Genomic DNA, 14,756 nt, shown 5'->3' on the forward strand with positions numbered 1-14,756 from the left:
GCTGTTAGCTGCACTATCTCTTGCTGTTAGCTACACTATCTCTTGCTGTTAGCTAGGCTATCTCTTGCTGTTAGCTAGGCTATCTCTTGCTGTTAGCTACACTATCTCTTGCTGTTAGCTCTTTGAAAATATTGACTGTGAAACATGGTTGCATTTAAACTTTGGATCGCCGGTTAGTATGATGAACGTGATCAAATATATTTGCAATGGGAAGTTATAGCTGGTTTGTTCATTTCATTTTGGACATTAAGTGCGCTTTTGTATTGTCATGATTTCATGGGGCCTACTGGAGTGAATGGGCTCCTTATTCTTTAACATGATGCTGTGTGTGACTGCTGTCTCCTGTCTATCAGCCGTGTCTATGTGTTTGACCAAAATGGCCTCTCCTTCAGCACCATGGACCACAGGTATTACAGTCACTGTCATTTCAGCACCATGAGCCTGTCACCTTTGATGTGACACTGTTGTTGTCGCTATTGGTGATAGTGTGATAGTGATGTTGGCTTCCTTGAGTTGTGTAATCATGTTGGGTCCATGCTGGTTCTGTCTGAAGCACGGCCAGCCTGTTTCATTCATTCATAATGTCATAAAAAATCATTGTTCCCTCTTCTGTAGAACTAGATTGGTCTGACTACAGAACATATCATGTCGGGCTCATTAAGTGATGCTATGTTTTATATATATTTCTATGTTATATTCTTGATTGTTTTGCTTTGATTCAACATATTGGAAAAGTTTTGGTCCCTCGGAAGACCTAGGTCCCTTAGTCACGGTTCTACACTGCTTTTAATGGATGGCCTCCCTCACCCTACCCAAAAAGCATTGCGCTCATACGCAGTAGGGCACACACACACACACACACACATACACCGTATCTCCAAACAGGTCAGCCTTGCTGGGGTAATGAGGTATAATTAGCACTCTCTGGCTGGTTGTGGAAGAGGACAGAGTGTGTTGAGGGGTGAGAAGAGTGTGTATGTATGTACAGATGAAGTTGGAAGTTTACATACACCTTAGCCAAATACATTTAAACTCAATTTTTCACAATTCCTGACATATAATCCTAGTAAAAATTCCCTGTCTTAGGTCAGTTAGGATCACCACTTTATTTTAAGAATGTGAAATGTCAGAATAATAGTAGAGAGAATGATTTATTTCAGCTTTTATTTATTTATTTAGAGTCAGAAGTTTACATACACTCAATTAGTATTTGGTAGCATCACCTTTAAATTGTTTAACTTGGATCAAATGTTTCAAGTAGCCTTCCACAAGGTTTGTAGGCCTCCTTGCTCGCACACGCTTTTTCAGTTCTGCCCACACATTTTCTATAGGATTGAGGTCAGGGCTTTGTGATGGCCACTCCAACACCTTGACATTGTTGTCCTTAAGCCATTTTGCCACAACTTTGGAAGTATACTTTGTCCATTTGGAAGACTCATTTGCAAACAAGCTTTAACTTCCTGACTGATGTCTTGAGATGTTGCTTCAATATATCCACATAATTTTCTTTCTCATGAAGCCATCTATTTTGTGAAGTACATCAATCCTTCTGCAGCAAAGCACCCCCACAACATGATGCTGCCACACCTGTGCCTCACAGTTAGGTTGGTGTTCTTAGGCTTGCAAGCCTCCCCCTTTTCCCTCCAAACATAACGATGGTCATTATGGCCAAACAGTTCTATTTTTGTTTCCTCAGACCAGAGGACATTTCTCCAAAAAGTACGATCTTTGTCCCCATGTGCAGTTGCAAAGCATAGTCTGGCTTTTTATGGCGGTTTTGGAGCAGTGGCTTCTTCCTTGCTGAGTGGCCTTTCAGGTTATGTCGATATAGGACCCGTTTTACTGTGGACATAGATACTTTTGTACCTGTTTCCTCCAGCATCTTCACAAGGTCCTTTGCTGTTGTTCTGTGATTGATTTGCACTTTTCACACCAAAGTAAGTTCATCTCTAGGAGACAGAACGCATCTCCTCCCTGAGCGGTATGATAGCTGCGTGGTCCCATGGTGTTTATACTTGCGTACTATTGTTTGTACAGATGAAAGTGGTACCTTCAGGCATTTGGAAATTGCTCCCAAGGATGAACCAGACATGTGGAGGTCTACCATTTTTTTCTGAGTCCTTGGCTAATTTACTTTGATTTTCCCATGATGTCAAGCAAAGAGGCACTGAGTTTGAAGGTAGGCCTTGAAATGCATCCATAGGTACACCTCCAATTGGCTCAAATGATGTCAATTAGCTTATCAGAAGCTTCTAAAGCCATGACATAATTTTCTGGAATTTTCCAAGCTCTTTAAAGGCACAGCCATCTTAGTGTATGTAAACTTTTGACCCACTGGAATTGTGATACAGTGAATTAGAAGTGAAATAATCTGTCTGTAAATAATTGTCGGAAAAATGTACTTGTGTCATGCACAAAGTAGATGTCCTAACTGACTTGCCAAAACTATAGTTTGTTAACAAGAAATGGTTGAGAGTGGTTGAAAAACGACTTTTAATGACTCCAACCTAAGTGTATGTAAACTTCCGACTTCAACTGTATGTGTGTATGTGTGTATATGTGTATGTGTGTATGTGTTTCTTGTATGCTTCTCCTGTCCCTAGTGTTTAGATGCAGGCCCAGTCTTGGCTTCTAGAGCTGTGTTCTGTTCTGTTCTGTTCTGGCTGGTGTGAGTGCATTAGCTGCAGGAGCCAGGCCAATCCCCAACCTTGAACTACTCTCTGCTGACACACAGCAGGGTGGCCAGATTGTGTGTTTCAGTTAGTTGTGTGTGCGTGCGCCCATCCGTGTTTGTGTATGTGTGTAACGTCTCCTGGCGTATCTCTCAGAGGGTCCACTGAGGCAAGCTCCCCGGGTCTCAAGTGTTTATGTCTGTTTTGTAGAACTGTGTTAGCGTGTGTGTTAGGGTTGAGATGATGGTGGAATTTTGTTCCATGCTAATAGAAACGTCTTCATCACACTAATTGACTTTGAAGTGAAGTGCTGTTTGAAAAAGGACCCCGGAGACATGCTTGAAATGTAAACAATTTAAAATTTGGTGTTTTATTCGCTCTTCCTTTGACTTTGTGTGCAACTGGGCATGTGTTTTCACTGCACACACTGCTGCAGTTTTCCTTCAGCATATCACCAGAGTAATTTCTGTGTTGTCATCCCCAGTTTTGATCTGTGTGCGCACACAAACACAGACATACACACACTAAAGGCTTACGATGGCAAATCAGTTGGCTGTACTTTACAGTTTATTTCCTCCTTTACAACATGTGGGTTCCTTGAGGGACACAGCGGTCTATGGCACTGCATTTCAGTGCTAGAGGCATCACTACAGACCCGGGTTTGAGCCAGGGCTGTATCACAACCAGCCGTGATCGGAAGTCCTATAGGGCTGCACACAATTGGCCCAGTGTCGTCCGGGTTAGGGAAGGGTTTGGCCGGGGTAGGCTGTCATTGTAAATAAGAATGGGTTTTTAACTGACTTGACTAGTTAAATAAATGTTAAATAAAAAATCAATACAAAAAGTGTTGTTTTTCAACAGAAAATCAACAGATATTCATGGGGTCTGTATTCTGAATCATCTTATTATAATTAAAGTATTGCCTGCCATGCGTGATAGCTGTTGTTTTTTAGACAGCAGTTGTACTGTTTCACTTGTATAGCCTGTGCCTTGATCGCTAATTGCAAATTATGATTGATTGACGCTTTGAAAATGGCTTCTTGCCAAAGCTAATCTGGGTAAGAGGTCACTACCACATCAACTCAGTTGGTTGAATTTCACATGCATCCCTTTCTAACTGAATGTGATTACCATAAAGAAATACTACAGTATTTGAAATTGCAATGATACATTCTATATCACAATACACGTGTGTGTCTCTGTGAGGATTCATAGGGGGCTCTGGTGAGTGTATGAGTGTTTTTCAACATGTTTGTGTGTTTCACAGGGCGTGTGTTTTTTTAAAAGTGTGTATGTGTGTGTGTGTGTGTGTGTGTGTGTGTGTGTGTGTGTGTGTGTGTGTGTGTGTGTGTGTGTGTGTGTGTGTGTGTGTGTGTGTGTGTGTGTGTGTGTGTGTGAGAGAGAGAGAGAAGGCTCTGGTGTGTGTCACTCTTCGGGTGCACACTGTCACTGAGGCCAGAGATAAAACACAATGTGCTCTGTGTTCTCCCTGCTCCTGTAACCTTGCCCCCCCCCTCTCTCTCTCGCTCGCTCTCTTTCTCTCCCTCTCTCTTTCTCCCTCTCTCTTTGTCTCTTCCATTCTTTATCCCCCCTCTTTGTCTCTCCCTCTCCCAGTTCCCTTCATTCAGTTTTTAACAATAGCGATAAACAGACTAGAAAGACCAAATAGAACAAACAGAAAAAGGAAAGAGAAAATTACCTAGAAACTGTAACTAAGAACTATTCAATGTGTGACTCATTGTAGCACTATGAATGAGCAACAAATACTGTATGCAGTTGTGTGTGTGTGCGTGTGTGTGTGTGTGTGTGTGTGTGTGTGTGTGTGTGTGTGTGTGTGTGTGTGTGTGTGTGTGTGTGTGTGTGTGTGTGTGTGTGTGTGTGTGTGTGCAGTAGTGGATATTCTCCTCAGAACACTATCCCCTCTCTAGCACGGTGTTGGGTGGGCCAGAGCCATAGAGAACAGCACTGTCATGTGCTTCCACTTTATCAGGAAGGAGAGATACTTCACTGCCAGAGCCAATCCTCATTTAGACAGACTCAGAGATACTCCACTGCCAGAGCCAATCCTCATTTAGACAGACTCAGAGATACTCCACTGCCAGAGCCAGTCCTCATTTAGACAGACTCAGAGATACTCCACTGCCAGAGCCAGTCCTCATTTAGACAGACTCAGAGATACTCCACTGCCAGAGCCAATCCTCATTTAGACAGACTCAGACAAGAAGGCAGGAGTGCTCAAAGGCCTTTATTTTTGGGCGACTTACCACAGCCTCTGAAGACTCAACACTGTGCACACACACACACACACACACAAACACACACACACACACACACACACACACACACACACACACACACACACACACACACACACAGACAGACAGACAGACAGACAGACAGACAGACAGACAGACAGACAGACAGACAGACAGACAGATGAGGGTGGTGGGGGGGTGCAAAGTTGAAGAGCTTTTCCACAGACACGGAGTCGTGTGTCTCTCTATCGCTCCTTTATTGCGAGGGATGGAGGGTGTCGTTGGACATTTTGGGAAGTAAGGAACAGGCGAGAAGATAAGAGGTCTCTGATGAAAGATGCCAGGGAGAGGCATGAAACCAGTCAGGTCAGGGTTTGATGGTTGATTGCTGAAAATATGTCAACATCTTTTAACAGATGCCATTCAGCCCAAGGTGTTTTCACAAAACAGCCTCCCCGACAAGGGAGGGAGGGAGAATGTGTGTGTATATGGTGACAGGTAGCCTAGCAGTTAGTGTTGGGCCAGTAACCAAAAGGTCACTAGTTCGAATCCCAGAGCCAACAAGGTGAAAAGCTGTCAATGTGCCCTTGAGCAAGGCACTTAACCATAACTGCTCCAGGCTCGCCGTTGATCATGGCTGACCCTGGCTGTGACCCCACACTCCGTGGGTCAGAAGTTTATATACACTCAATTTGTATTTGGTAGCATTGCCTTTAAATTGTTTAACTTGGGTCAAATGTTTCGGGGAGCCTTCCACAAGCTTCCCACAATAAGTTGGGTGAATTTTGGCCCATTCTTCCTGACAGAGCTGGTGTAACTGAGTCAGGTTTGTAGGCCTCCTCCAGTTCTGCCCACAAATTTTCTATAGGATTGAGGTCAGGGCTTTGTGATGGCCACTCCAATACCTTGGCTTTGTTGTCCTTAACCCATTTTTCCAGATGCTTGGGGTCATTGTCCATTTGGAAGACCCATTTGCGACCAAGCTTTAACTTCCTGTCTGATGTCTTGAGATGTTGCTCCAATATATCCACATAATTTTCCATCCTCATGATACCATTTATTTTGTGAAGTGCACCAGTCCCTCCTGCAGCAAAGCACCACCACAACATGATGCTGCCACCCCCGCGCTTCATGGTTGGGATGGTGTTCTTCGGCTTGCAAGCCTCCCCCTTTTTCCTCCAAACATAACGATGGTCATTATGGCCAAACAGTTCTATTTTTGTTTCATCAGACCAGAGGACATTTCTCCAAAAAGGATGATCTTTGTCCCCATGTGCAGTTGCAAACCGCAGTCTGGCCTTTTTATGGCGGTTTTGGAGCAGTGGCTTCTTCCTTGCTGAGCGGCCAGGTTATGTCGATATAGGACTCGTTTTACTGTGGATATAGATACTTTTGTACCTGTTTCCTCCAGCATCTTCACAATGTCCTTTGCTGTTGTTCTGGGATTGATTTGCACTTTTCGCACCAAAGTACGTTCATCTCTAGGAGACAGAACGCATCTCCTTCCTGAGCGGTATGACGGCTGTGTGGTCCCATGGTGTTTATACTTGCGTACTATTGTTTGTACAGATGAACGTGGTACCTTCAGGCGTTTGGAAATTGCTCCCAAGGATGAACCAGACATGTGGAGGTCTACAATTTTTTTTCTGAGGTCTTGGCTGATTTCATTTGATTTTCCCATGATGTCAAGCAAGGAGGCACTGAGTTTGATGGAAGGCCTTTAAATACATCCACAGGTACACCTCCAATTGACTCAAATGATGTCAATTAGCCTATCAGAAGCTTCTAAAGCCATGACATCATTTTCTGGAATTTTCCAAGCTGTTTAAAGGCAGTCAACTTAGTGTATGTAAACTTCTGACCCACTGGAATTGTGATACAGTGAATTATAAGTGAAATAATCTGTCTGTTAACAAATGTTTGAAAAATTACTTGTGTCATGCACAAAGTAGATGTCCTAACTGACTTGCTAAAACTATAGTTTGTGGAGTGGTTGAAAAACGACTTTTAATGACTCCAACCTAAGTGTATGTAAACCTCCAACTTCAACTGTACATGTGTGAAATAAGACAGATATAAGCACCCACACACACTGCTAGGGTCATAAGACATTATAGTTTTTGCAGCACTAACTGACATAGAGGCACAGTGAGAAGGAGAGTGAGAGAGCCGGATGAAGCGAAAGCTACAGAAATTGAATTAAAGCCTGTATTTTATATATATTTCCACACTATGAGGTTGGAATAACACTGTGAAATTGTGAAAATGATGATAATGCCATTATGATGAGAACAGCCCTTAGCCATGGTATATTGGTTATATACCACACCCCCTCGTTCCTTATTGCTTAAGTATACCAATAAAAAATAGAGTTCCAAACCTCTCTGCCAATAACAGCTCATTTTCCTTTTTCCCCTCCTCACTCAGACCACTCCCAGACAGTCCTAGCAAAATTCTTGCTTGACAAATTGCTCTTTGCTACGAAGCCATTTTGGTTTCTCTTTTACCATTTTAATTGAAAACAATCACAGTAAGGTACTTAATTGTTACCCAGAAATGATTTGATATTGAGATAAAAACAGCTGGATTGGACATTTAAACTATACCGTTTCATTTTCTGGTGCATGTGTGTGGTTCTGTGCTCTTGCAGATACGTTGCAGATATTGAGATGAAGTGAAATGAAGAAGGGACATACAAAAACCACTTAACAACACATATATGGCTACTTGTCTCCCGAACACAAAAACTACAACTGAAATGAAATAATATAAAAACCATGAAATGTAAGCTAGATAAAAATGTGTAAATCAGATCAGAAAACGAACTGAAACTAAACTGAATTTCAAATTAAAATCTTCAAACTAATATAAAAACACAAAGCTATGACCTTGGTGGAAGGAGACATTGAATGGGGAGGAATGTGTCTTGTGTTTAGAGTACAGCACTCAAAGCACTCACTAACATGTCAGTGTCTGTTCATATGGGTACTGGCAGAAAAGACAAAGCAACTGACAAGCTGAATATGACTATAGAAGAATCTCATCTCGCTCAGTATACAGTGCCTTGCGAAAGTATTTGGCCCTGAAAGTAAAGGGGCTGAATAATTTTGCACGCCCAATTTTTCAGTTTTTGATTTGTTAAAAAAGTTTTAAATATCCAATAAATGTCGTTCCACTTCATGATTGTGTCCCACTTGTTGTTGATTCTTCACAAAAAAATACAGTTTTATATCTTTATGTTTGAAGCCTGAAATGTGGCAAAAGGTCGCAAAGTTCAAGGGGGCCGAATACTTTCGCAAGGCACTGTATCTGTTTCTGATTTTCTATATGTACTATGTACAATATATCCCCTACTATTTCAATTCCAAGACTTGTTTTTGAAGTATTCTGATTACACAAACAAGTAAGATTATACAAAAAAAGGTATGAACTGTAATTCCTTTAATTCAGTGGTTCTCAGTCCTGGTCCTGGGGACCTAAAGGGGTACACATTTTAGTTTTTGACCTAGCACTACACACCTGATTCAAATCATCAGAGCTTGATGATGAGTTGATCATTAAAACTCAGGTGCGTAGTACTAGGGAAACAACTAAAATGTGCACCCCTTTGGGTCCCCAGGACCAGGATTAAGAAACACTGCTTTAATTTATTTTAAAAGTTTAGTAAAAATATATTTGATTTCCTGGTCCCCTAGTCATCTCCTCTCCTCCCCCACCCTGGCTACATGTAATCCCATTGGGCAAAGACGTAAATTCAGCATCTATTCCACGTTGGTTCAGAGTAATTTAATTTAAATGACGTGGAAACTTTCAACCACTGTGTGTCCCGTGGGATGCCGTCACATTACGAGGAGTATAGGAGTGCTGCTGCACCTGAAGAGGTTGATATATAGGATGAGTAATCAAAGATATTCAAGCATTCTGAGTGTATTGGTCACGGCACTAGAATGAGAAGCAATGTCTTCTGATTCACTCTGTTGTACCTAGCTAAACAATCTTTCTGCAAGTCAGTTTAAGAACAAATTCTTATTTACAATGACGGCCTAACCCCCCTAACCTGGATGACGCTGGGCCAATTGTGCGCCGCCCCATGGGACTCCTGATCACAGCTGGTTGTGACACAGACTGTGAACAAACCAGGGTCTGTAGTGACGCCTTTAGCACTGCAATACAGTGCCTTAGACCACGGCGCCACTCGGGAGTATGAAGATTAAGGGGAGGAGACAGGTTAAAGAAGGGTTTTTAAGCCTTGAGACATGGATTCTTTACATGTGCCATTCAGAGGGTGAATGGGCAAGACAAAACGGGGTAGTAGGTCCCAGGCCACCAGTTTGTGTCAAGAACTGCTACGCTGCTGGTTTTTCACACTCTACAGTTTCCTGTGTGTACCAAGAATGTTCCACCACCCAAAGGACATCCAGCCAACTTGACACAACTGTGGGAAGCATTGGAGTCAACATGGGCCAGCATCCCTGTGGAATACTTTCGACACCTTGTAGAGTGTGTGTAGTCTGTGTATCTACTGATGTAATATACTGCAACTTAAACACATATATTCAGTGTGAAAATAGATGATGTACTGTTCTTGCCTAAAGCACTCTATAGTGGTAAAGCACTGTTGTTGCTGAATAAAGATGTGGTTCTATACAGTCCACACAAATATAAATATAAATACACAACACACATCCTCATCTATTTGGCTTTCTCTCTGGAACCCACTCAGATACACAGGACACGACACACATAAACTCTCTCTCTCTCACACACACACACACACACACACACACACACACACACTCATCCTTTCCTTCCTTAGCTGGCGTCTATATTTAGTGGCCACTGCACCTGTGAGACTGAGCGTGCCCAGAAGGCTGTTGATGAATGGAGGCCTGTGACCTCACAGGAAAGGAGGCAGGGGTGGGGGGAGTTGGGGGTCGCATGGCGGGATAACAAACATGTCGCCACTCCACCATGGCTCTGTCTCTACTCAGTCCGGACAACAACATCATCTTCTGAGCAGCACTCAGAGGCCTTCTCAACAGCACTGAGAGGGGAGGCACTATGCAGTAAGAATAGGATACTTGTCCCTCTCACAGTCTGCATTCTACAGAATGCACTTCAAGAGCACTGATCTACAAAGTGCCCTACATCCTGTTCTTGGCTATCCATCTGTAGTACACTCTTAGCAAAAAGGGTCCTGAAAGGGTTCTTCGGCTGTCCAGGTAGAACCCTTTATGATTCCAGGTAGAACTCTTGGGTTCCATGTAAAACCCTCTGTGGAAATCGTTCTACATGGAACTCCAAAAAGTTCTATCTGGAACCTAAAGGGTTCTACTTGTCATGTTTAATGTTTTTTTGTGGACCCCAAGAAGAATACCTGCTGTTTTGGCAAAAGTTAATAGGGATCCCAATAAACCAATAAACCACTACCTGGAGCCAAACAGGTTTCTTCAAACGGTTCTTCTTTTAGGTTCTAGATATAACTTTTTTTTCTAAGAGTGTAGAGATCTATCTATTATGTTCTATTTCTATGTGTTTCTGTGGCCTCAAATACAGACGAATGTATTGTCTAACCTACTGCTGGAAGACTATTGTTCCAACATGCAGGCTGGGGAAGAGGCCTACTCCACCCTCTCTCTGTCTCTCTTCTTCCGTCTTTCTCTTCCTCTGTCTTTCTCTCCCTTTTGTCTGTTTACACTGCACATCTTCCAGACGACTACACCGGGGCACGGAACCTTTCTCAGGTTACCAGGGAGGGAGGGAGAGAGAGGAAGAGATGGAGGGAGAGAGAGAGATTGCAAGGCAGTCAACACCTCACATGTGTGGGCCCTATTTGTTCTGCACTTTACCCCAGGCTGCGGGGGGGGTACTGCTAGAACCCTAGAAGGGCTGTATTTACTGGGCTGGCTGTGGGTTTGATGGATGGATCTGGGGCACCTGAAAGAGAGAGAGATGAAGGAAGGCTAGAGTGTTGTATTGTGTTAGGGTGGCTAGTGAAGGCTGCAATATCTATATAATTGTAGCATATAATCTGTGAAAGCCACCTATAGCTGCAGCCTAGTTCTGACACCTGCAAATGTTGCCATATCCCATTTTAGAATGCATTATGGTAGAATGATGGATTTTGTCACTGTAGCGCCCCCTCCTTCACCTCGTATATAGCCCAAGCCCACGTCCTCTCTGCGGTGGAGATTGCACCAATTCTCAGCAATGTGTGTGCTCAAAACAGGACCAGATGAGGAAATTGCTGGGTGCAGTCTGTGTGTGTGTCTTTGTGCACTGTGCAGAAGGGGATTATGGATGGGCCGTGGGCGGCTGCTGCCGGTAGAAACTCTCTGAGCCCCAGCCGCCGCGATCCCTGCCCACTCTCTCTTATGAGATGAGCTAACACACACACACACACACACCATAACTCAATCTCATCTGCTTATGCCCAGTAGAGCCCCCAGGGACTTGAGCTCAGGCTTGGCAATCGATGGGCGAGAGTGTGTGTGGGTGGGGGGTATGGTTTAGAGAGGGCCGTGGGTGAACGGATGTATACCGTCCACAAAGCTACAATGTAACACACTCAGGACTCTTCCTGGTCTTAGTATATAAACACTGCAGTATTCAGCAACCCAAGGGTATGCACGTTGTAGTACTGCACACACACACACACACACACACACACACACACACACACACACACACTAGCTCCTGAGAGCCATACCAGAGATACTGTAATGACGAGATGGTCTTGTTTCCGCCCTAACAATGGGAGTCGTTTTCCCAATGGCGGAAAGGCAGGTTGTCTGCTTATCAGTCTGCTTATCGGTCTGCTTATCACTTATCACGTGGACAGATTTTGATGGGAGTGAACCCTCTCTCTTCAGCTCTTCCTCTTTGGCCATACTGAATATTAGCCATTACTGTAGCAGTGTTAGTACCCTCAGAGAGAACGGTGTGTGTGTGGTGGGGGGTGGGGCATTGCTGTACACTACGTAATTTTCTACAAACACTGAAATGGTTTCATGTTTCCATACCATACTATACTTCATATTCAGTGTTTCTACTCCAGTATGAAAGCTGACAGTTTGTTCTGTTTTGTTCTTCTCTCCCAGATTGACTTGGAGCCTGAGGGGAGGGTGTACGTCATCATGGACCTGTCTGGATCGTCTAGTGAAGGTAAGTTGTGAGCTGTGCTGATATAGTATCAGCGATGAGTGGATCTGACTAGTTTACACTGAGGCACAGCTTGCCCAAACGTATGGCCACATGCCCAATTTCTACTTATCCCACGACTGACAAACTTTCCCTTGAAAGTGCATTATTAGAGTGTTGTGCCAGATGTTACATTGTATACAGTCAGTATACAGTGTGTTTATTTGGACAGGGAAGCTAAACGTCTGAATAATACTCCAGCATTTTGGATTTGAGATCCAACGTTTAATATGAGGTGACAGTACAAAATGTCACTTTCTATTTAGACATAAAAGCACTTTATGTATCCCCCCCCATTTGAAGGTGTTTAGACAAATTACAGGTTTATCATTTTAAAAGGCTAATTGATCATTAGAAAACCCTTTTGCAATTATGTTGACACAGCTGAAAACTATTGTCCTGATTAAAGAAGCAATAAAACTGGTCTTCTTTAGACTAGTTGAGTATCTGGAGCATCAGCATTTGTGGTTTCGATTACAGGCTCAAAATGGCCAGAAACAAATAACTTTCTTCTGAAACTAGTCAGTCTAGTCTTGTTCTGAGAAATGTAGGCTATTCCATGCGAGAAATTGCCAAGAAACTGAAGATCTGGTACAACGCTGTGTACTACTCCCTTCACAGAACAACGCAAACTGGCCCTAACCAGAATAGAAAGAGGAGTGGGAGGCCCCGGTGCACAACTGAGCAAGAGGAAAAGTACAGTAGAATGTCTAGTTTGAGAAACAGACGCCTCACAAGTCCTCAGCTCGCAGCTTCATTAAACAGTACCTGCAAAACACCAGTCTCAATGTCAACAGTGAAGAGGCAACTCCGGGATGCTGGCCTTCTAGTTCCTCTGTCCAGTGTCTGTGTTCTTTTGCCCATCTTAATCTTTTATTTTTAATGGCCAGTTTGAGATAAGGCCAGCATCTCGGAGTCGCCTCTTTACTGTTGACTTTGAGACTGGTGTTTTGCGGGTACTATTTAATGAAACTGCCAGTTGCGGACATGTGACTCTCCAATGTACTTGTCCTCTTGATCAGTTGTGCACCGGGGCCTCCCACTCCTCTTTCTATTTTGGTTAGAGCCAGTTTGCGCTGTTCTGTGAAGGGAGTAGTACACAGCGTTGTACGAGATCTTCAGTTTCTTGGAAATGTAACCTTGCTAGACATGCTAACCTTTACCAATTACAGGTGATGTTAATATTTTTGGTATGATATTTTTCCCTCTAACTTTCTCACGTATTCTAATTTATGATTTATTCATGATCATCTGTAGTCATGGTAGCATCCACATTAATTTAGAAGTGTTCAGAAACATATTATTTACAATAAAAAATATATTTATTATTTAAAAATGACACAATACATTATTTACCATTCATTTCTATTGGGCACAACATAATCTGAAACACAACCAAAACAAACTGCAAATGCATCCAACAAGTTTGTGGAGTTACAAGCTTGATGTACAGTAGTCATTGTGTGCAGGAATATGGGACCAAATACAGTACCAGTCAAAGGTTTGGACACACCTACTCATTATTTGGACTATTCTCTACATTGTAGAATAATAGTGAAGACATCAAAACCATGAAATAACACATATGGAATCATGTAGTAACCAAAAAAAGTGTTAAACAATTAAAAATATATATTTATATTTGAGATTTTTCAAAGTAGCCACCCTTTGCCTTGATGACAGCTTTGCACACTCTTGGCATTCTCTCAACCAGCTTCATGAGGTAGTCACCTGGAATGCATTTCAATTAACAGGTGTGCCTTGTTAAAAGTAAATTTGTGGAATTTATTAACCTTCTTAATCCATTTGAGCCAATCAGTTGTGTTGTGACAAGGTAGGGGTGGTATACAGAAGATAGCCCTATTTGGTAAAAGACCAAGTCCATATTATGACAAGAAAAGCTCAAATAAGCAAAGAGAAACGACAGTCCATCATTACTTTAAGACCTGAAGGTCAGTCAATCCGGAAAGAACTTTTAATGTTTATTCAAGTGCAGTCGCAAAAACCATCAAGCGCTATGATGAAACTGGCTCTCATGAGGACCGCCACAGGAAAGGACGACCCAGAGTTACCTCTGCTGTCAAGGATAAGTTCATTAGAGTTACCAGCCTCAGATTGCAGCCCAAATAAATCCTTCACAGAGTTCAAGTAACAGACACATCTCAACATCAACTGTTCAGAGGAGACTGCAGGAATCAGACCTTCATGGCCTAATGGCTGCAAAGAAACCACTACTAAAGGACACCAATAATAAGAAGAGACTTGCTTGGGCCAAGAAACACGAGCAATGGACATTAGACCGGTGGAAATCTGTCCTTTGGTCTGTTGAGTCCAAATGACAGATTTCCGCATGTGTGGTTCCCACCGTGAAGCATGGAGGAGGAGGTGTGAGGGTGTGGGGGTGCTTTGCTCCCGAGTGGCGCAGTGGTCTAAGTCACTGCATCTCAGTGCAAGAGGTGTCACTACAGTCCCTGGTTCAAAATTAGGCTGTATCACATCCGGCTGTGATTGGGAGTCCCATAGGGTGGCGCACAATTGGCCCAGCGTCGTCCAGGTTTGGCCGGGGTAGGCCGTCATTGTAAATAAGAATTTGTTCTTAACTGACTTGCCTAGTTACATAAAAAAATGT

The 14,756-nt window shown here is 43.0% G+C and overlaps 1 protein-coding gene across 1 annotated transcript in view; it reads left to right on the forward strand.

Annotated features, from left to right (window-relative positions):
- LOC139376857 (protein kinase C epsilon type-like) overlaps positions 1–14,756 on the forward strand; it is a 155,233-nt gene that overhangs the window by 34,166 nt on the left and 106,311 nt on the right. The window contains exon 2 of the mRNA XM_071119821.1: positions 12,028–12,091. Within this exon, the coding sequence (XP_070975922.1) occupies positions 12,028–12,091 (64 nt within the window). The remainder of the gene's footprint in view (positions 1–12,027; positions 12,092–14,756) is intronic.

Source organism: Oncorhynchus clarkii, chromosome 20, assembly GCF_045791955.1.
Source record: "Oncorhynchus clarkii lewisi isolate Uvic-CL-2024 chromosome 20, UVic_Ocla_1.0, whole genome shotgun sequence".
In the NCBI taxonomy this organism is placed as follows: Eukaryota; Metazoa; Chordata; class Actinopteri; order Salmoniformes; family Salmonidae; genus Oncorhynchus; species Oncorhynchus clarkii.